The sequence below is a fragment of the Rissa tridactyla genome, chromosome W (genome assembly GCF_028500815.1).
Source record: "Rissa tridactyla isolate bRisTri1 chromosome W, bRisTri1.patW.cur.20221130, whole genome shotgun sequence".
NCBI classification, from domain to species: Eukaryota; Metazoa; Chordata; class Aves; order Charadriiformes; family Laridae; genus Rissa; species Rissa tridactyla.
In genome coordinates this window covers 17,805,483-17,826,724 of record NC_071496.1, presented here as the reverse complement: position 1 = coordinate 17,826,724, position 21,242 = coordinate 17,805,483, and the positions used below count along the sequence as shown (strand labels likewise).

General features: G+C 39.9%; 1 protein-coding gene across 1 annotated transcript in view; it reads left to right on the top strand.

Moving 5' to 3' along the window:
• Positions 1-1,674: 1,674 nt before the first annotated feature.
• LOC128901897 (ADP-ribosylation factor-like protein 15) overlaps positions 1,675-21,242 on the top strand; it is a 160,995-nt gene continuing 141,427 nt past the window's right edge. Inside the window, exons 1-4 of the mRNA XM_054184046.1 lie at positions 1,675-1,695; positions 2,589-2,733; positions 5,136-5,195; positions 18,508-18,716. Of these exons, the coding sequence (XP_054040021.1) occupies positions 1,675-1,695; positions 2,589-2,733; positions 5,136-5,195; positions 18,508-18,716 (435 nt within the window). The remainder of the gene's footprint in view (positions 1,696-2,588; positions 2,734-5,135; positions 5,196-18,507; positions 18,717-21,242) is intronic.

Below are 21,242 nucleotides of genomic sequence, written 5' to 3'. Positions count from 1 at the left end.
AACAGGAAGGCAGTGATCAGGCTGTTTGTATAGTGGTATTTCCGATGCAAGAGATGTTCATTGAGCTTGAGTAAGGATGATTGCAAAACAAGTTTATAAAATTTAAATATGTTATTACAAGTATCCCCTGAATATGCTGGTAGTTATAGAACTGTAGAATTTCTCAACTACTATATGCAGTAGCTTAAATTTCAGCAACTTTTTGAAGCTAGAATATTTAAAGTCTGTTTTCATTCCATCCAAATAAAAATATCTGCTGAAGGAAATTAGCCTTGCAGAAGGACAGAGTCATGAATGTAACAAAGATAGGGGAATCATATCAAATACAATACGAGAGTAGTCAGGAGCGAGTCATTTCCCTGTCTTCTGGGGTTCAGTGTCTGCTGCATTTCAGAAACTTTGATACCTAGCTGTGCTTACTGGTGAAGGATGAGTGGGTGTGTGACGAGTCTGTGTATGCCGCTTTGGCCATGCGAGTTGACCTGGATTTTTAATCATATATATATAATCAACAGCATGTAAAGACTCTCCAGACTAAGTTAGACTTAAGGAATCTGCACTAAAGAGAGACTGAAGTTCACAAAAACAGCCTGTGGAGCCCCTCTGTCACCCACAGAGCCTCTGTATGTGTCCTACGAAGGGCAATAATTATCATTGACAGAGCTGCAGGTTATTAAATCAGCTTTCATCAGCTCATCTATTCCTTTATATTTTTGAATATGACATCAAGAAGTTATTGCAAAGATGCCATGCTGATGGGGACAAATTGAATCCCTTTTAAAGAATGGCTGCAAAGGGCCTGACACACAGCCTCAGGAGGTCTGGCGAGCTTCAAAGAATTTTATTCAGCCTGATATCCTTTAAGTGTAAACTCTTTGAAGGAGCTCATGTTGTGCCATTAACTTAATTGGCCTTTCTCACCAGTACCAGAGTAGAATATTTGCTGCGGCTTTGTAGAGTCTGTGGGATAAATATAAACTGACATCAGTGAATAAAGCTAGAAGGCATGTTTACCCCTTTTAGCTATGGGCACACATATAAGGGTAAACCTTCTTGAAAAAAAATAATTTTTCAGAGTCAAATTTTAATAGAGGCAAAGTTTTTATTTTTAAAATCTGTTACCTTTGTTCAGCTTAACTACTACAGTAAATGTTTTTAAAAACATGAAAGGAAATATTTTAGAAATATAAAGTGTTGAAGGAATTTCTTAACTTTCCCTGAACACATCTTTTGCTTCTTTAAACCAATGAAGACTGTTTTGGCAGCATGTATAATAATTTATCATCTATACAGAAAGAACCCAATAAAAGTTCTGCAGTCAGTGAGCTATCTTTTTATAATCACGTTCTCTTTGGACAACTTGCTATTTGCAATAGTTCCTTACTGATGTCTGTTCAGTTTTTCTGCTTCTCCAGTAGTCCTCAATGTGAGAGCCTGGGTAGTCATGTAGACTGACTAGGTTAGAGTTGTAAAGTCTGTGTTTCTTTACCCAATGTAGTGATTGGCTTGTGGTTAAGATGGAAAAAAATAAATTAAATTAGCAATGAGTTCCAGTTCAGGTGTGAAGACTCAGGTTTCTATTGCTGAAGGGTCAAGAGCTGGAACTATGTAAAGACAGAATGTGTGTGAGAGGAGTGGTTGCACAAACATGTTTTCCCTTCCTTGCTATAGCAGATGTATTCCTCCGATGTGAAGGTATCGGATACTAGGGAAAAAAGATATTTATATATATTGGGGTGTGGGGGCCCTATCTTGGATATTAGTGGGTAATTACACCCCATACCTTAAATATAAACTTCCTAGCTTTCCCAGAATAGCATATTTTTAGATTTTTTACATAAAAGTTTTCCATATTACATATAAAGAAGGGTCTGATGAACCTTACTAAGGGCTTAAGGGACCTTTTTGATTGGCTTGGCCTAATTTGGCAATACCATTTAAGAGGTGTGAGCAGAACTCTAAAGTAGGCTTTGTGTAAGTGACTTTTATTCTTTATATTGTCATTAATTCATGCTTCTCCAGGGAAAATGAGAGATCTACGTTTTTATGACTAGAGCTATGTCCAGCAAAATTTATCTCTTTACAAGCTGTACTCTTTAACAGATGATATTGTAAGGTAGGATGAGTGCTGTTCTCCTTTAAAACATGTGCCAAAGCAAGCCCAGGAAGGACATCAATGGAGCAAAGTTCTCTGATTCTTACCTGTGACAACAGGGAGACCCTGGCCAGGAGCTGCTCTAATGTTCACAGCAGATATTGCATGAAATTAGCACGGGAAGCAAACTCGTGCATACCCAACCACAGGGTTGAGTAGAGCACATGCCTATCTCACTGTATGTGCACTGTTCGTGCTATTCAGGAAACGGAAGTCACTTTCCTCAGTCCAGCTCTATGAGGTTTAGGTGAAAAGTTAATGGGTATATTTATGTTTTCTTATAAAGCTCTTATAGATTTTAGTTGAGCTGACCTCAGTCTATTAATTGCTGATTTTGCCAAAATAGTAAGTACTTGAATTTTAGTACCTTGTTGAAGAAACATTTGCAAAAAAGTAACTTCTTCCTTTTCTCTCTCTCCCTGCCCCCTGGCAGTGTTTTAGAGCACTTTGCTGCAAGGGACCGCCACCACCACGACCTGAATATGACTTGGTTTGCATAGGCCTCGCTGGTTCTGGCAAGACAAGTCTTCTGTCACAGCTTTGTAGTGAAAGCCCAGAGAATATAGTGTCTACCACAGGTAGGATACTGCCTTTATTCCACAGTGTGCTGTAACATTGCCCAAAAGTAACTTCCGAAACGCATAGTAAAGGCGGTAAAGAACTTCAGCTTAGTTATCTTGCTTTTGAAAGTACCTAATAGATTGCTTTGAAGCTACCACTACTTACTCTTTCAGTGTTTGGTCATACGCTGGGGAATATCCATGAAAACATACAATTTGGAATATGTCAAAAGTCAGAACATACATTGTGGTGTAAGTAGAATCTTTGGGAACGGACATTCAGTTTACTGTAGACAATTTGTTCTCTTTTGGTTTTTAAGCAGTCTTGTTATACAGACAGAAAAAAAGGAGAATGTGATATGTAGTAGAATGGGATAGTGATGCTCTGAAACTTACATTGGGATTTATTTCTTCTCATACTCGGTCAGTACTGCCCTGTGGTATATGCTAGCAACCAAAAGAATAAATGTAATGGAAATGTTTATTTTTGGTGATAATTCTTTCTTTTAGATCAGCAGAGAGACTTGTTTATGTAGTAAGGGCAGATTGAGATCAGAGAATCAATTTACAAAAAGCTCTAGTGGCATTGAGAAGATACATAAAACCAGATACAACAACCACAGCTTAAAAGGTATCTTAAGTTCAAAAAATTTGAATATGCACACTGATATAGATGAACCAGAATGCCTAATATCGAAAAGGGTATTTTGATCAAAAATAAAAAACACCAGAAAAAAACAAAACCAAACTTTTAGAGTGAGGAAAAAGGAATACCTGTCTGCAAAGTTAAGAAAGAGGACAGATTAGGTCATAGAGATGGAAGAAATCTGCTTCTGTGGCTACAATGATTTAGTAAGGTTGATTGGCTGAGGGAACAGATAGTGAATGTCGTGTGAGTAACTTGTGTATATAGTTATATGGCTTTATATTGTTGCTGTGGTTCATGGACTTGAATGTTAGTTTTCAGTGTATCCTTGTTTAAATACAAGAACATAAGGTTATTTAATACAACTGTAAGTAAACAAAGTAAAACAGGTACAAGAAAATACTGGGTTTTTTTCTGCAATGAATAATTAACCCATTGCTTTCGTAGTGGTGTTATTAGGAATGTTAAAGAGATCTGACACTTCATTGTGTGGAGAAGATATCAATGCATAACTCAAAAGGTTAGAAGGAAATTGTTGAGTAATTCAGTCTTCCCCCCCCCCCCCCCCCCCCCCTTAATCTTTAGAGTTCACCTGAAATTAGTGCAAGTTCACCTGGACTCTGAAAGCAATAGTAACGGCAATATAATATAGCAATATAGATCCATCAAAGAAAATAATGAAAAAATGATTTATTTTAAAACTAAATTTCTTATATGTTTCTAGATAGTTGCAACAAAATACCATCATTTAGTTAGGCAACTTGAGGAATGAAAATGGATTCTAGGCAGCATCCAAATCAAAATGATGCATATCTAGGCTATTCAGCTTATAATAAATCTACCCATATGTACCATATCTGTGCTATATTAGAAAATATGGTTGAGAATACAAGAATCCAGTGTGACAACTTCTCCACTCAGTTTTCAAATTATAACCTGTATTTTTGCTTTTCTCATCAACACCACTCAGGTCCATTCCAGTTTTTGCTCCTTTCTAGGAAGAGAAAGAGCAGATGTAATTTTTCCTATATAAAGTATTATATACACTTACATGTATGCATGCACTAAATGTGCAGAATCTAGTATGTAGTATATTGAGGGATTGCTGGAAGCCTTTCATATTCCCTTTCTCTTGGCTGTCTGAATGCCCAATTAAGGGAAAACATCAAACTTTCATAAAGTTTTTTAGTTTTAAGCATATAATAGGCTAATAGAGGATTCATAGATGCTTCTAGTGTGCTTGTAACCATTTTAATACATACCATTCAGGTCTGTAAAAGGATCTTTCTGTTAATAACCTTTATAGGCAGGGTTAATACTTTAGGTGTAACCAAAAGCTGTGACGTTTAAATGTAGGAAAACAGTGATTTGAATTGCATGTTGTCTTTCATGTCTCCTAAAAATTGCAGAAGGATCACTTCATATTACTGGTAATCTGAAATCTAAACTTTAGTTCCAGATGCATTAAAAGATATTTTTCTAAAGGTATATTCCGTACTAACTCCTTACCAAATGGTAGATAGCCTGGATGGAAATTTTGTGCTGAATTTAATGTATGACAGCTGTTTAATAGTATCTTTGCAAATTTCATTGCTCATACTGATTTTTTTTCCCCATCTTATAACTGATATTTTTAAACATCATATCGAAACAGAATTTCACATTCAGAATCCTGGTTCTTAGTGAAAAAGTAGTCTTTTCTGAATGTATGCAATTGATTTCAAATGGCCTCTTTAACAAATAACTTACTAATACTCTTTATTACTCTTTCTAGGTTTTAGCATAAAAGCGGTGCCATTCCAGAATGCCATCTTGAACGTAAAAGAACTTGGAGGTATAGTGTTTATTCATTTGATCATAAAAACACGCAGTGTCTAAATCTCATCATAACAAACTGTTATTTGTTTTAGATTTTAAAATTATAAATTTTAAAATTCCAGTGTGGCTGGAATTTAAAACCCATGTTTCACCACAGCAGATAAAGTTGAGAAAAACTGAACAAATGCTGACTAGAAAGAACAAAATGTAAAAAGCAGGAGAAGCAGAAGGCTGATAAGTATCTGGTGTATCTCCTTAATGTAATTTCTCAGATTGCAGAGGTTAAGTCCTACAGAAATACAAACTGAGCTATAATTTTAGTATGGCTCATGTGGTAGCTCAGGGAAGTGTGTTCCTTATGTTTATTGTACATATAAGCTTTTATTTATGAGCACTAGCTCAGGTAAGCTATATGTAGCTTTCAAATCAAACATAGGCCTGCTTGAATTACTTGAAAAGGAGTTCTTGCTTTATTTACTGATCAAGTTGAACTGCTTGTTCTCTAAATTTCTGTTTTGATATACCAAGAATCCCTTCCTGCTCCCTGAGAAACTAAAAAACCCACACATTTTCTTCCAAAAATTTAGTCTATAAAATAATGCATGTAATTTAGAAGATGTGCCGTGCCCTAGTCTGCATTCTTTCGGAATGTACTCTTACAAGGATAACTTGAAATTTGATTTGATGATTTCCTGTTGTGATACAGCAATCTCTGGTGGGAACTAAGGATGAAATTGTGTACGATGAACATGCAGGAGAATGGGGAAAGACTGGAAAAATAAGGCAGATGATAACATTTTTTGTTCAGAAGTTTCTAATGGTGTTTTGCTGATAGAAGTTTGGGATGCTGAGGTTTAATCTCAAGACAGATAATGAAGATGCAAAGGCAATAGGAAGCTGCTTCTTTGGTTCTAACAAGCATCTTTCCATCCTGGAGACAAAGTACCTGAAACCACCATTTATTCAGTGTGTTTATTCAGTCATTCACTGTTGTAATGCTGTCAAAACAGAATGTAAAGTCATGGTGTCAGTTGTGATGTGGATACTTATTCAGGCCTAAATCAAGATTATAGGCCCACTCTAGAAGCCAGCTAATAATTTACAGGTTTTTTTAGTCTATTTTATAATTTAGTTTGCTATCTTGTAAATGCAAACTACTGGTGAGATGCCAGTAAAAATACTAACATGTTATGGGGTTTAGTAACTTTCTCTAGTTTATATACTAAAATATATTGTCATATATTTGTGTTACGTTTTTGTAATCCACCCAAAGGCCTTTTTCACAAGTACAGAGAATCAAAATGTTGTGTAGTCATCTTTGAAATTTCAGTTAAGACAAAATGTGTTAAGTGCTTAGCAAGAGCAGAGTGGTAAATATCGGGGATGCTTGAGTTTCCAGCCAGTTGAGCGTGCCCAGGAAAAGAGAGATGAGAACTGTCCTCCCCCCTGTTGTTCCTCCTTAAGCTTCATTACCAAAGTAATAAATTCACACTCTTAGGCCAGCTAAATTAATTGTCTAGGTGAGATGAGAGCTTGAGAAAAAAATAACTTTAAATAGGATTGGTTAAACAAAACGTGTATTTTTCCTTAATTTGGAAGTAAAGAGCAAAAGAAGAGAGAGTAGGAGGGGGAGTCACACTGTCGTGCGATCCAAATTGAATGGAAAATATGAACCCTTGGAGAAGACAGCAACAGTTGTCAGGTAGTATCTGCCTTGTGAAAAAATGAGGGAGGAGGGAGAAAATGATGTTGACCTACTAATTTAATTGAATATTTGAATAGTTATGGGAAAGCCACCCTTTTCCTGTGTTCTGTGGAGGAGGGGAGTACTGAACACCGTTCTAGAAACATAGCCTGTCAGAGCAGCTAAAATTTCATCTAGTTAGTCATCAGAAAACTGATCCCACAAGTAAATGACAAAGTCATCCTCACAGGGATGTACTAACACAAAGCAATAAAATCTCTATACTGTATTTGACTAAAAGACAGTTGACACCTACAAAATCTGGTTGTGGAGTGCACGCAATGCCATCTGCGACATACTGTGTCTAACAGTTTATAGAATGTCTTAGCAGATGAAATTTTTAGATGACCATGATGAGCTGTCCAGGCTGTGAGTCACACAGAGACATTCAACTTCCAAAAGCATTAAAGTTACATCCGTTTGCTATCAATCATACTCAGATTGCTGTTCAAATGGTGCTTAAGCCCAGGCTCTTTCGCATAATTTCCTCATTTTGTAGATAAGAGAGATCATTTGCACCTGCTTACAGATCTTAACTTGAGTCCTGAGGAAGCTCAGATAAGGATTCAGCAGTAGCCATCTTTCCACTGTTCTTTGAAAACATTCTTTTTCTACAATTAGCTTTTTACGGTGTGAATAGACAACCCATTGCCTATCTTATTCAAAACAAGTTGGAGCCATGTAAGCAACACCTATCAAAGCTATGTACAATAGGATAAGCAAACCACAAAATTTCCTAGTTACATTTTTTGTGGGGTGGAGGGCTGCTTTTTTCTTGATGGGACGTTTTGTGGAGAGAAAAGTAGAAACTTTGGTTTGCTAAAAAATTCTCTGTCTTCTGTTGCACTTAAAACTCCATTTTCTTCAGGCTGCATCAAAGGGTAGAGTATAGCAGCCCAGTTCAGCATCAGAAAAGATACCTACGTTTTATGAACACCCTCCCCACTTCCCCCCCTCCCCCCCCAAAAAAAGTTTTTACTTATTCTAGCCAGAAATGGCTTTGATCTTTTCAAACACTGTTGAATGAGACAGGAGCCATGGTGAGGAGGATGCGGAGAAGGCGGAGTTACTGAATGCCTTCTTTGCTTCGGTCTTTACTGCTCGGCCCAGCCCTCAGGAGTCCCAGTAACAGGGAAAGAGGAAGACTTCCCCTTGGTTGAGGAGGATCAAGTGAGAGATTAATTAGGTCAATTAGACATCCACAAGTCCATGGGCCCCAATGGGATGCACCCGAGAGTGCTGAGGGAGCTGGTGGAAGTCATTGCTGGGCCGCTCTCCATCATCTTTGAAAGGTCCTGGAGAACAGGCGAGGTGCCTGAGGACTGGAGGAAAGCCAATGTCACTCCAGTCTTCAAAAAGGGCAAGAAGGAGGAGCCAGGGAACTACAGCCCGGTCAGCCTCACCTCCATCCCTGGAAAGATGATGGAACAGCTCGTTCTGGGCATCATCTCAAGGCATGTGGAGGAAAAGAAAGCTATCAGAAGTACTCAATATGGATTCACCAAGGGGAAATCATGTCTGACTAATCTGATAGCCTTCTATGATGGCATGACTGGATGGATAGATGAGGGGAGGGCAGTAGATGTTGTCTACCTTGACTTCAGCAAGGCGTTTGACACAGTCTCCCACAGCATCCTCATAGGGAAGCTTAGGAAGAGTGGGCTAGATGAATGGACAGTAAGGTGGACAGATAACTGGTTGAAAGACAGAGCTCAGAGGGTTGTGATTAGGGGCACAGAGTCTAGCTGGAGGTCAGTGATAAGTGGTGTTCCCCAGGGGTCAGTACTGGGTCCAGTCCTCTTCAACATATTCATCAATGACCTGGATGAGGGGACAGAGTGCACCCTCAGCAAGTTTGCTGATGACACAAAGCTGGGAGGGGTGGCTGACACACTGGAAGTCTGTGCCACCATTCAGAGAGACCTGGACAGGCTGGAGAGTTGGGCAGAGAGAAATCTTATGAAATTCAACAAGGGCAAGTGTAGGGTGCTGCACCTGGGGAGGAATAACCCCATGCACCAGTACAGGTTGGGGGCTGACCTGCTGGAGAGCAGCTCAGTGGAAAGAGACCTGGGAGTCCTGGTGGACACCAGGATGACCATGAGGCAGCAATGTGCCCTTGTGGCCAAGAAGGCCAATGGCATCCTGGGGTGCATCAAGAGGAGGGTGGCCAGCAGGTCGAGGGAGGTCATCCTCCCCCTCTACTCTGCCTTGGTGAGGCCGCATCTGGAGTACTGTGTCCAGTTCTGGGCTCCCCAGTTCAAGAAGGACAGGGAACTGCTGGAATGAGGGTACAGCAAAGGGCTACCAAGATGATTAGGGGACTGGAACACCTCTCTTATGAAGAAAGGCTGAGGGACTTGGGTTTTTTCGGTCTGGAAAAAAGACGGCTGAGGGGAGACCTTATCACCACTTATAAATACTTAAAGGGTGGGTGTCAGGAGGATGGGGCCAGGCTCTTTTCAGTGGTGCCTGGGGACAGGACAAGGGGTAATGGGCACAAACTTGAACATAGGAAGTTCCACCTAAACATGAGGAGGAACGTCTTTACTTTGAGGGTGGCAGAGTGCTGGACCAGGCTGCCCAGAGAGGTGGTGGAGTCTCCTTCTCTGGAGACATTCAAAACCCGCCTGGACATGTTCCTGTGCAACCTGCTCTAGGTGACCCTGCTCTGGCAGGGGGGGTTGGACTAGATGATCTCCAGAGGTCCCTTCCAACCCTACCATTCTGTGATTCCGTGTAAAGCAGATTCAAACTTTGTGAGCCAGTCAGCAGAAGGGCTAGACAGACAGAACTAACGCAGCTGTGGTATGTCTTCTAGTCTTAAGTGCCATAGAGATAGATGCATAAAGAGTGTTTTGAGCTTTATTTGAGATTACCTGCACCGTTACCAAAGGTGTGACTGCAGCTCAGAGCAGGGTACATCTGAGCCTTGCTGGGTGCTGACAGCAGTTGTCAGCATGGGGAGTTGTGTTGCTGCTTCTGAGATCCCAGCTGTTATCAAGTCCTTCAGCAGAGGTGGAGATGAGGGCAGAGATGGGGTAATAGGTAGAAAGGAAACTTCTAGGTGATTTTCTTGTTGCCAACCATTCACTTTGCTTGCCCTAGAGGACTTACTGTGTGTTTGTGCCTTTAAAAATTAAAAAAAAAAAATCAGAGGTGATTTTGAGAATGGCTGTCATACATAAAGTTCAGTTTAGTGTGGTGTGCCACCTACTGCAAGCTATTAAAGCTTCATACTTAAATAAATCTTAGAGCATATTGCAGGGCACATATTTTCTTATCTTCCTTTTAAAAGAATCTGTAAGAGTTTTTAATGAACTTCTATGAACTTTTAATTAACTTCATGGTCCTGACTAGAACAGGAGATTTTTGTTTCAAATAAATTATGGGTATTTCTGGGTTTTGTATGTATTTAAGATAAAGGGAGTATATTTATTCCTCAGCGTTTTTGGGGTTGTTTCTTTTATGCTGTTTGTTCAGAGGGCTGTTGAATCGCTGCAGTGAGTATAGCTGATCTAGCAATCTCAAAATGTTCCTCCTTGAGGGGAAAAAACCCTGCCAATTCCCTGCTGCCATGCTTTGTGTATGATTGCAGGAGTACAGTGCCTGAAAAGATGGAGAAAGCAGGCTGGGATCTCTTGGTGTTAAACCCTAGGAAGCAAAAGTCCTGGAACTTTTGAACCTTGAGGAAGGTTTTGGCTTAGCATCTGTATTGCTGCTTAGCAATAAGCAGTAGCAATACAAAATAGCCATTGAAGAGTGACTGATATTACACCTACGAGAAACTTCTGTATCTGTGTGTGGATGTGTCTGTCAATGTGGACAAATTGCATGTACATATAAAGTGGGTATCGTAGAAAGGATTTATGACTTTATTTGTAATAAAAAGGAGAAAATAGGTTGAAAAATAGCTCATGTAAAAAATCAAAATTCTATATGCTGTATTTCTTCAAGGGGATTAGTGGGAGATCTAAACAGAAGGTATGCCTGAGATATAGATAAGAAGCAGCCAGATCTCTTAGAAATGTGTTAAAATTTCTAAGATTTCAAGCATCTTCCTGATTAACTAAGAAAACATGTCAGTTTTCCTTCTGAGAAAGTGATGGAAATTAAAGTTATAAAACCTATGTAGATTTAGAAGCAGTTATTTCAAAAGCCTTTTCATAAGGTTTTTTGAGGAGGGGGTAGGATATATTTAAAAATTTTGCAAGAACATACAGGAGTTGTTGTTGGGTTCTTTTCCCTTCCCTTCCTTCTTACTCCCCCACCAATGGGGCAGTCTTTCAGGCAAGAAGATTTTCTGGTGCAATTGACATAATCCTTGTCATCTTTTAATCTTTTTGCTACTTATAAACTGTCTGATTAATATCAGTAGAGGAATTAACTATGTAATTTTTATCAACTATATAACCTTCAAAATCAGTAGGTGTCTTTATTTCAGGTGAGTGGATGTTATATTTGAAGTGGTAGAAAAAATGGTTGCAGCCTGCATTCTTTCATGGCCCCAGGTTAACTATTCTTGGTGGGAAGGAAAAAAGTTCTTCCCTGGATTGGGAATATAACTTCTCCGGAGCTGTGATGTATTCCTCCTTCTATTTTGAGGTGAATAAGAGCTTTCATGCACAGTCTAGACTATTTTAAAGCAAGGGCTGTGTGACATTTGTTGTGCTCTCAATGGAGACTTCCTGCAAGTTTGACAACTAACAAATTTGACGCCTTTAAATTGCTTTCAGTGAATTTTTTCCTGTAATGCTATGTTCTGTTCTCCTGGAAGTACTGAAAAGGAGGGAATTGAAGGTAGACTCAGACTACTGTGAATGAAGATGCAAACAGAAGTATTCATAGTTAAAAGGAAGATTTGCAGCTCTGCATTTCGGATAATATTTACAGAACTGCATCATTGTGCAACTTCTTTTGGATGGGTATTAAACTGCACATAACTCTCAAACTCTTCCCCCAGCTTCCAAGGGGCATTTGAGAGGGTACTTATTGGCACTGATAAAAATAATAACCTGTGTTAATATGGAAATACTATACCCTTGGCTGATAGTCAAAAAGAATTTATTTATTTGATATTTTTAAAATTACAAATGAAAACTCTTTAAAATTTTGAACAGCTAGTTGAATAAATGTGCCCTGTAGTAATGCTGAATGACTGGGGTTTTTAATTATAGCACCTCATAGTTTTTCTGTAAGAAGCGAGGTTATTTTTTTCCTTTTATAAAGTAATTCAAACCTACATTTGATGACTGAATACTGTCTTTTCTAATAAGTAGTATGATTGTGTTGTGGTGTTTTGGTTGGTTGTTTTTTTTTTTTCTCCAATTTATTTGTAAATGGGATGTTTTAGTCACATCACAGGACTTTTGGCTCCTGTGAGTTCATTGCTGAGGGAAACAAATCGTATGCCTGGGCACGAGTCGTGGCTGTTGCCTGTCTCAGCAAAATACTACGCTGAATGTCACATTTTAGTGAACTTCTTGCATAACACATTCCCTAGGTCTAATGTGAATTGTTGTTATAATTTTCTGATGCTTTGAGGATTTTTACCGAAGTGTTTTTTTTTTTTTAAAAAAAAAAAAAATCCTTAGTTTAGGCATGAAGTGATTGAAGAAACAGCCATGTGACTGCAAAGTTGTTAGAGTAACCATGGTATTAGGCTGACAAACCTAAATGCTTATCTATCTCATGTATTACTATTGTTTGATAGGACATTTTGGATACCAGTTAAGTTTCTGGTTTCATTTCAGTAGTCTCTGAGAGCATAAGGACGTTTAATGGATGCACGTTACATTCTGGATTATTGGAGAACTCAGACTTTGAATTTCCCTGTCTTAGAAACCTTTGGAATAGAGGAAAAGATTAATTCATAGGATGGTCTGTGCTAAACTACACCTTTAAAAGCAACTGCTTGCTCTGTAAGACTAAATTTGCCATAACGTGAAGTGCGATGGCTGGATCACTATTCACAGGCCAGCATTTCCTGTCCAGGATAGCACTGCAACATACTACCTAATGCTCTGGAGAAAGAAGCTGAGAACAGGTTGTGCTCCCTGGAGATGAAGAGTTAAGGCAAAAGAATAGCAGCTTATTTGTCTTGTAGAAATTGTTATTTCCAGTTGCTAATAGCTTATTGATGCCATGAATTATTTTTCAAGTGTATTTGCCAGAAAAATTAGTTAAAATGGCACCCCAAGGTGCAGACTTTCTCAGTTTTCTTTCTTGTCTGCTTAGTACAATTTTTTTTGTTCTTAAACCTCAGGCTGTGATTTCATCAGAATTGAAGCGTAAGCAAGTTCAGAGCAGGTCACTATTCTAATGGAAAATCTTGAAGGAAATACCAAGATTTGTTGGGCATAATTAGGTGGTTCTTAGAACTATGCCATAGTGACTGGCCAGGGCTGGAGAGAAAAGGACTACTGTGCTTTGGTTGTGTTTCTTTTGAGACAGTTGATATGGAGAAACAAATTTCACTAGCTAAAGAACTTGAACCAAAAAGACAGAATCACAGAATCTTCATGGTTGGAAAGGACCTTTAAGATCATCGAGTCCAACCAAACAACCTACAATCTCTGCCACTAGAGCATGCCCTGAAGTGCCACATCTAGACGTTTCTTAAATACCTCTAGGGATGGTGACTCAACCACCTCCCTGGGCAGGCTGTTCCAGTGCCTGACCACTCTTTCAGTAAAGTAATTCTTCCTAATATCTGATCTAAACCTCCCCTGCCACAACTTCAGACCATTTCCTCTGGTCCTGTCATTATTCACCTGGGAGAAGAGGCCAACACCCACCTCTCTCCAACCTCCTTTCAGGTAGTTGTAGAGGGCAATGAGGTCTCCCCTCAGCCTCCTCTTCTCCAAGCTAAACCTGCCCAGCTCCCTCAGCCTCTCCTCATATGACCTGGTCTCCAGACCCCTCACCAGCCTGGTAGCTCTCCTCTGGACACGCTCCAGCACCTCAATGTCCCTCCTGTACAGAGGGGCCCAGAACTGAACACAGTACTCGAGGAGAGGCCTCACCAGTGCCGAGTACAGAGGCACGATCACTTCCCTACTCCTGCTGGCCACGCTATTCCTGATACAAGCCAGAATGCTGTTGGCCTCCTTGGCCACCTGGGCACACTGCTGGCTCATGTTAAGCTGGCCGTCCACCAGCACCCCCAGGTCCTTTTTCTGCTGGGCAGCTCTCCAGCCACTCTTCCCCAAGCCTGTAGCATTGCTTGGGGTTGTTGGGACCGAAATGCAGGACCCGGCACTTGGCCTTATTAAACCTCATACAGTTGGCCTTGGCCCATCGATCCAGCCTGTCCAGGACCCTCTGTAGAGCCTCCCTACCCTCAAGCAGATCAACACTCCCACCTAGCTTGGTGTCGTCTGCAAACTTACTGAGGGTGCACTCAATCCCCTCATCCAGATCATTGATAAAGATATTAAACAAAACCGGCCCCAAAACTGAGCCCTGAGGGACACCACTGGTGACCGGCCGCCAAGAAGATTTCACCCCATTAATCACAACTCTCTGGGCATGGCCATCCAGCCAGTTTTTAACCCAGCAAAGAGTACACTTGTCTATGCCACGATTCGCCAGCTTCTCCAGGAGAATGCTGTGGGGGACGGTGTCAAAGGCCTTACCAAAGTCCAGAGAGACAACGTCCACAGCCTTCCCCGCGTCCAGAAGGCGGGTCACATGGTCATAGAAAGAGATCAGGTTGGTTAAGCAGGACCTCCCTTTCCTAAACCCATGCTGGCTGGCCCTGATCCCTTGGCTGCCCTGCACTTGCCCTGAGAGCTCACTCAAGATGATCCTCTCCGTGATCTTTCCTGGTACCGAGGTCAGGCTGACAGGCCTGTAGTTTCCCGGATCCCCCTTCCGACCCTTCTTGTAGATGGGCGTCACATTAGCCACCCTCCAGTCATCTGGTGCCTGCCCTGTTGACCGAGACTGTTGATCAATGATGGAGAGAGGCTTGGTGAGCTCTCCCGCCAGCTCCCTGAGTACTCTTGGGTGAATCCCATCCAGCCCCATAGACTTATGTGCGTCTAGGTGCAGAAGCAGATCACTGACTACTTCCTCCTGGATTATGGGTGGGTTGTTCTGCTCTCCATCCTTATCTTCCAGCTCAGGAGGCTGAACCCCCTGGGGATAGCTGGTGTGACTATTGAAGACGGAGGCAAAGAAGGCATTAAATATCTCAGCCTTCTCCTCGTCCTTGGTTGCAACTTTCCCCCCCCGGCATCCAGTAAGGGATGGAGATTCTCCCTGGCTCTCTTTTTGTTGATGTATTTATAAAAGCTTTTTTTGTTGTCCTTTATGTTAGTGGCCAGGTTGAGCTCCAGCTGGGCTTTTGCCTTCCTAATTTTCTCTCTGTATAACCTAACGAGATCTCTGTACTCCTCCTGAGTTGCCTGTCCGTTCTTCCAAAGGTGGTAAACCCACCTTTTATTCCTAAGTCCCATCAGAAGGTCCTTGTTCATCCAGACTGGCCATTTTCCCCGCCCTTTAGACTTGTGACACTTGGGGACAGCCTGCTCCTGGGCCTTTAAGATTTCCTTCTTGAAGAGCGTCCAGCCTTCCTGGACCCCTTTGCCCTTCAGGACTATCTCCCAAGGGACTCTCTCAACCAGTGTCCTGAACAAGCCAAAGCCCGCCCTCCGGAAGTCCAAGGTGGAGGTTTTGCTAACCCCCCTCCTTACATCACTACGAATTGAAAACTTGACCATTTCATGATCACTAAACCCAAGGCGGCCTCCGACCACCACATCTCCCACGAGTCCTTCTCTGTTTGTGAGCAGTAGGTCTAGCGAGGCACCTCCCCTGGTAGGCTCACCTACCAGTTGTGTCAGGAAGTTATCTTCCATGCACTCGAGGAACCTCCTAGCCTGCCTGCTCTCTGCTGTGTTGTATTCCCAGCAGATACCCGGCAGGTTGAAGTCCCCAACCAGAACAAGGGCTGGCAATTGCAAGACTTCAGCCAGCCTCTTATAGAATACTTCATCTGTCTCCTCATCCTGGTTGGGTGGTCTGTAGCATACTCCCAGCACAAGATCTCCCCATTATTTGCCTTCCCCTTCATCCCCCCCTTCATCCTTATCCATAAAAACTCGACTTTATGGATCACTGGAATCTAGCTCTATGCAATCAAAACACTCCCTAATGTACAGAGCCGCACCCCCACCTCTCCTTCCTTGCCTGTCCCTTCTGAAGAGCTTATAGCCATTCATCGCAGCATTCCAGTCGTGACAGTCATCCCACCACGTTTCTGTGATGGCAACTACATCATAGCTGTCCTGCTGCACAATGGCTTCCAGCTCATCCCATTTGTTGCCCATGCTACGTGGGCCATAAGGTCAACAAATCAACATACTGCTTTTCTGGCTCCAGTGTCTCATGTAGGGATCCATGTGCTGCTTTTTTCCATGTGCCTGGATACAAGAGGTCAAATGCTCTGCAGTTCACCACACAATTTTTCTCCTTAGAAATAGTGCAGTTACAGAGATAAGACTCAGCATCCGGCAGCGACATGTGGTTGAAAAGTAGCTGGCTGAAGCTTAGAGGATAAGACAGAAGTTATATTCCTAGGGAAAAAAAAAAAAGACCTTCAAAGAACTGATCATGGTGTTGGCCTTTCAGTTAATTGAAAATTATTCTCTACCAGTTTTTAAAGTAATGAGATACTTCAGAAGTCTGCGATGCTGCTGTGTGTAGCTATGTAAATAGTATCTCTCTGGCAACTTGCTCTACTTGGTTCTGACATAGACAGCTGTTTGGAAAGACTGGGACATCTAACATGCTATGAAATTCTTTACAAGTACAATTGATAGATATTATGGTCATACAGAAACATAGAATCAGCTTTCAATGCAATCCCTCTTCTGTATAAGTAATATTGATCTTCAGAAGTTGATGAAATAAATTAAACACCTGTCCTATTTGTGTTGTTACTTTATGAGTCTGGTTAAATTAATAGATAAATTAAGTGAGGTCTTGATAAATCCCATGACTGTTTACTTTTAACCATCTCTTTAGATCTCTTGCAGAAAAACACTGTTCAGGTCTGACTTTAGTATCCTCTATAGGAAAATGTGTGTGTTCACAACATTCATTAGCCACCTAAATTGTGCTAGGTGCAGAATACAGAAACGGAGTGCTTAAGGTTCTAGTGTGGCTGGTACAGAGAAGGGAGTAACTCATAGAATCATAGAATGGTTTGAGTTGGAAGGGACCTTAAAGATCATCTAGTTCCAACCCCCCTGCCATGGGGGAGGTTGTAGCTCCATGTAGCAAGATTTGAATACTCTGAGTTGGATGCCTAAAGTGTATGGTGTAAATTCCTTCTTAGATATTGATTTCTTCACCTTTGTTTAGTGACTGTCTTTTCTGTTGCACAGAGTACAAATTGAGTATATATTTTAAGTATCATATCAATGTTATAGTGATTATGTTGCATTAAATTCTCATTTTGTGCCTACGTTCTGCTCAGAACTTTTGTGTTGTTTTGTTTCACTAAAAAGTGGGGTTTTATTATTATCAGCACTTGGTATCCGTGTCTACATTAAAGTTCACTTCTCTCTATCTCAAAGTAAGAATAGTGTCTGTAAAGGATACTTTCAGCACGTTTCTGAGAATCACTGTCTTGCAGACGTGTCAAGCTTTCTACTGGAGTACTGCTGCTTCTGTTCATTTTAGTGTTAGTCCCCATGATTGTAGTGCCATATTCAGACATACAAAGAATAGCCCATATCCAAATCATAGTTTAGATAGTTTGACAGCTGCCAAATACGATTTTTTTTTTTTCCTACCTCAATGTTACAAACATATGCCGCTCTCCAGGGGAGACAAAAGCTTTGTATAGATAACCTTATTGCTTGGCTTCTGTTGAGATGGCTGAGTAGCGCTGAACTGTGTCCTAAAAATTACTGTGGCACATAAGGCTGAGTAGTCACTCGTGTCTACTGTTGGGCTCTTCCAGAATCCTTAGTGTGTTTGACAGAGCAAAAGTAGTTGAAAAGAATGCCTTTGCGTGTTGTTCAAATCACTATTGTATCACCATTTTCCTCATTGAGTGTCTAATTACAACTTTAATAGGCTTTCCTGACACCTTTTTTCCAGTTATGAAGAGTTTGGAGATGAACTGGCAGACCTTATCATGCTCAGAAATGAACAACTGCCATGACAGAAGCTACACGTTATGACAAGAAGCTGCAGAGCTAAGGAAAAAAGAATGGGCAAAAGTTTATATATTAATACCAAGATATTTCAGTGAGAAGGTGTAGGGTTAGGCTAGGTGGCACTGGAAGGAGTTCTGCCAGTACTCATTAATAGAGCAGAAACTTTCAGGGATAAAGAACTGCACTGAGTCAAGTTCCTTCCTTATTTAAACAATGTTAGTTTGATGTTGGTGTGTGTGTTGGATTTATGGTTGTTTTTTTCTGGTTTGTTCTTTTAATGATGTATATTTAGGAGAGAAAATATAGTCCATTGCTTTGATTGCTTTAAATAGAAGGGTTATTTTCAGATACAAGTGTTAAATCTGTTTAACTATACTTGTTTTAATTAGTTCTTATTATTGTCTTGAAAGGGACTGACAATATCAGGAAATATTGGAGTCGTTACTACCAAGGATCCCAAGGGGTAATATTTGTATTAGACAGTGCCTCCTCTGAAGATGATCTAGAAACTGCTAGGAATGAACTGCATTCTGCTCTCCAGCACCCACAGTTATGTACTTTGCCGTTTTTAATACTGGCCAATCATCAAGACAAGCCAGCAGCTCGCTCCGTACAAGAGGTATGTTAATATGGCAGCATCTTGCCTGTTTGTATTTACTATCTGCACACCACTGACATATTATCCTGACATCTTAGTTAAGGACTGGCCTCAGTTACTATTTGCTGTAAGTACACAGACTAAGAACAGTCCCAGCCCCTAAGAACTTAGTCCAATGCACTCTATACAGGCTTGGTTGTTCTGGAAAACAGACAAGTAATGCTTGGATACAAACACAGTTCTCCTGCTTTCACCATATTTTAAGGAAGAAAAGATGTTTTTTAACTACTCTTATCAAAAGCTGCTGGAACAGTAATTTTTTGTTTTGCTTGGGTTTTTATTTGCTATTGGTTTTAATCTTGCACTATCCCAGTACTCCATTCTTTGCAATTGCTTAAACCAATAGATTGCAGCCATGGGTAGTCTTTTACATAAAAGCTTTTTTCTTAATTGTTATGTACTGATGTGAGGGCAGAGTTGCAATTCCTGTTCTGAAGTCCTTAACCTGTTCTGATTTTCTTATTTAAAAGAATAATGACTTTTTCTAATTTGGAGCTAACACAATAGTAAATTATATAATTGTTCTATTCAGTGTACCTTTTGCTCTTAAGTTTCTGAAAAATTCTTCTTACCTACAATTCCTATCATGTCACATACCTTTGAGGAAATGCTTAAAGTTACTGATTCTTCATGAGAAGCTCCACTTATTCTTCTGAAGTTGTAAGAAGAAATTAAACTTTGATTGTGTCATTCTGTTCATAAATGTCATTTAAAGGACTCTTCCCATTAAAGATTGTATGTGAAATCTCCTGTTTGTTCCATGAGTGGTGTTTTTTAATACAGCAGAGTCAAAACTGATTCAGCAACTTACTGCGTTGCTGCTTTGTATTTAAAATTGTTACTTTCTTAGATGTTCTTTTGTCGAAAAGATGATCTTTCTGAAGAATGCCAATTCAATGCAAAACTTATTGATCTGTAGGATAACTCCTATTTGTACAGTATAGTTTTTTGTACATTCTGTATTGTTTTAATGCTATTTATGCCTCTTTAGTTAGCAAAAATAAAGAGAGGATAAAATGTTACGCTTATTATGTGTTAAGAAGGAGAAATGTAAATGTGACTGGGGTATAGTGATGTTTTTAATATCAGAGGAAGAGAGTGAGAATCATGTAAACTATACTGTAAAATGTTTTATTAAATTGTTGGTCCTTTCATCCAAGAATCCATGCTTAGGAAAGAAAAAAACCACCAACCCCAAACCAAAAACCAAACCAACAAAAAACCGATATAAGGAATTTGGATTTAGTATATCAAATTACATAAAAAGGTAAACTGAAATGATGCAGGGATAGAATCTACAAGTGTTAGCTCTTGTTCACCTAAAAATGGATTTAGGAAGAAGTAATGAATATTTAAAGGAAAAGTAATACAGATTTTAATATATCAGTTTATTAGTTTCTTGTAGCTTATTGTGCAGTGTAAAAGCAAAGCATGTATTCCTAAGCCTTCCACATAGAAAAATGACACTGTCCTGAGACACAACTGGTTTCATTTTATTCATCCAAATATACCCCAGGTGTTTTGATTTTACTTTTTTCATAGAGCAATGCAGATTACAATTTCCATCAAGAGAAATGCTTTTTTCACGTGATTTAAGTATTTTTAAGCCTTTATTATTTTACTACTATTTTTCCTTTTGGGTTTAAAGTTAACTGAAGATTTTGGTGATAAATCTCATTTAAGAAACGTTCCTTTTCTAGTTTCATGAGAATAGTGAATACAGGAGAGGAACAATGTCTGATTAGTCAGATTTCTGTTACAGGCTTAAAATATTACAGGAGATTTATGGTGATAAGAGCACTGTAAATTGCTTTGCAAGGGAACGGCAGCATGACAATGATTACCAGCTTGTTGATTTTTATTTTGGAATCCATGCTTCTTTGTGTAATAATATTGGAAGCTGGATGTTGCAGTGGATTCCTGTGATTTGAACCAGTATGCAAACTGAGAGTCGCTTTCCTCCTGAGTCAGAGCAATATTTAGGAGTCACAGGTAAGATGGGTTGGAAGTTGTCCAGAGCTACTGTACTTGAGGAACAGGCTGTGCTGAGCAAACGCTCATCTGAATCTGTTGAGGACTTCTGGAAGCCATGTAGGACTGGCCAAAGTAGAAACCCAATCGAATCGTGGATCTTTGCCAGTTTGATGGTGAAGCAGCTACATGTTTGAGTGGTGGGATGTTGGTTTTGGGGATTTTCTTTGACTTTGTTTTTTTTAAAATATATTTAAGGCTGTTTTCAAGATTGCAGTTGGACTAGTTGCATTGTAGGTCCCTTCCAACTGAACTATTCTATTCTAAGATCATATACGTGAAGACATTCATAGAGTATAACCTTTTGGTGGGTTTTATTTTAGTTATCCAAAAGTGCAGGCAATTAATACATTTCTTTTATATATATAAATTGTTGACCATTAGTACCAGGGGAAATCATTCAAGATATATTCTAAATTCCCTTTTTAAAAAACACTAGAACTTTTAATATAGACT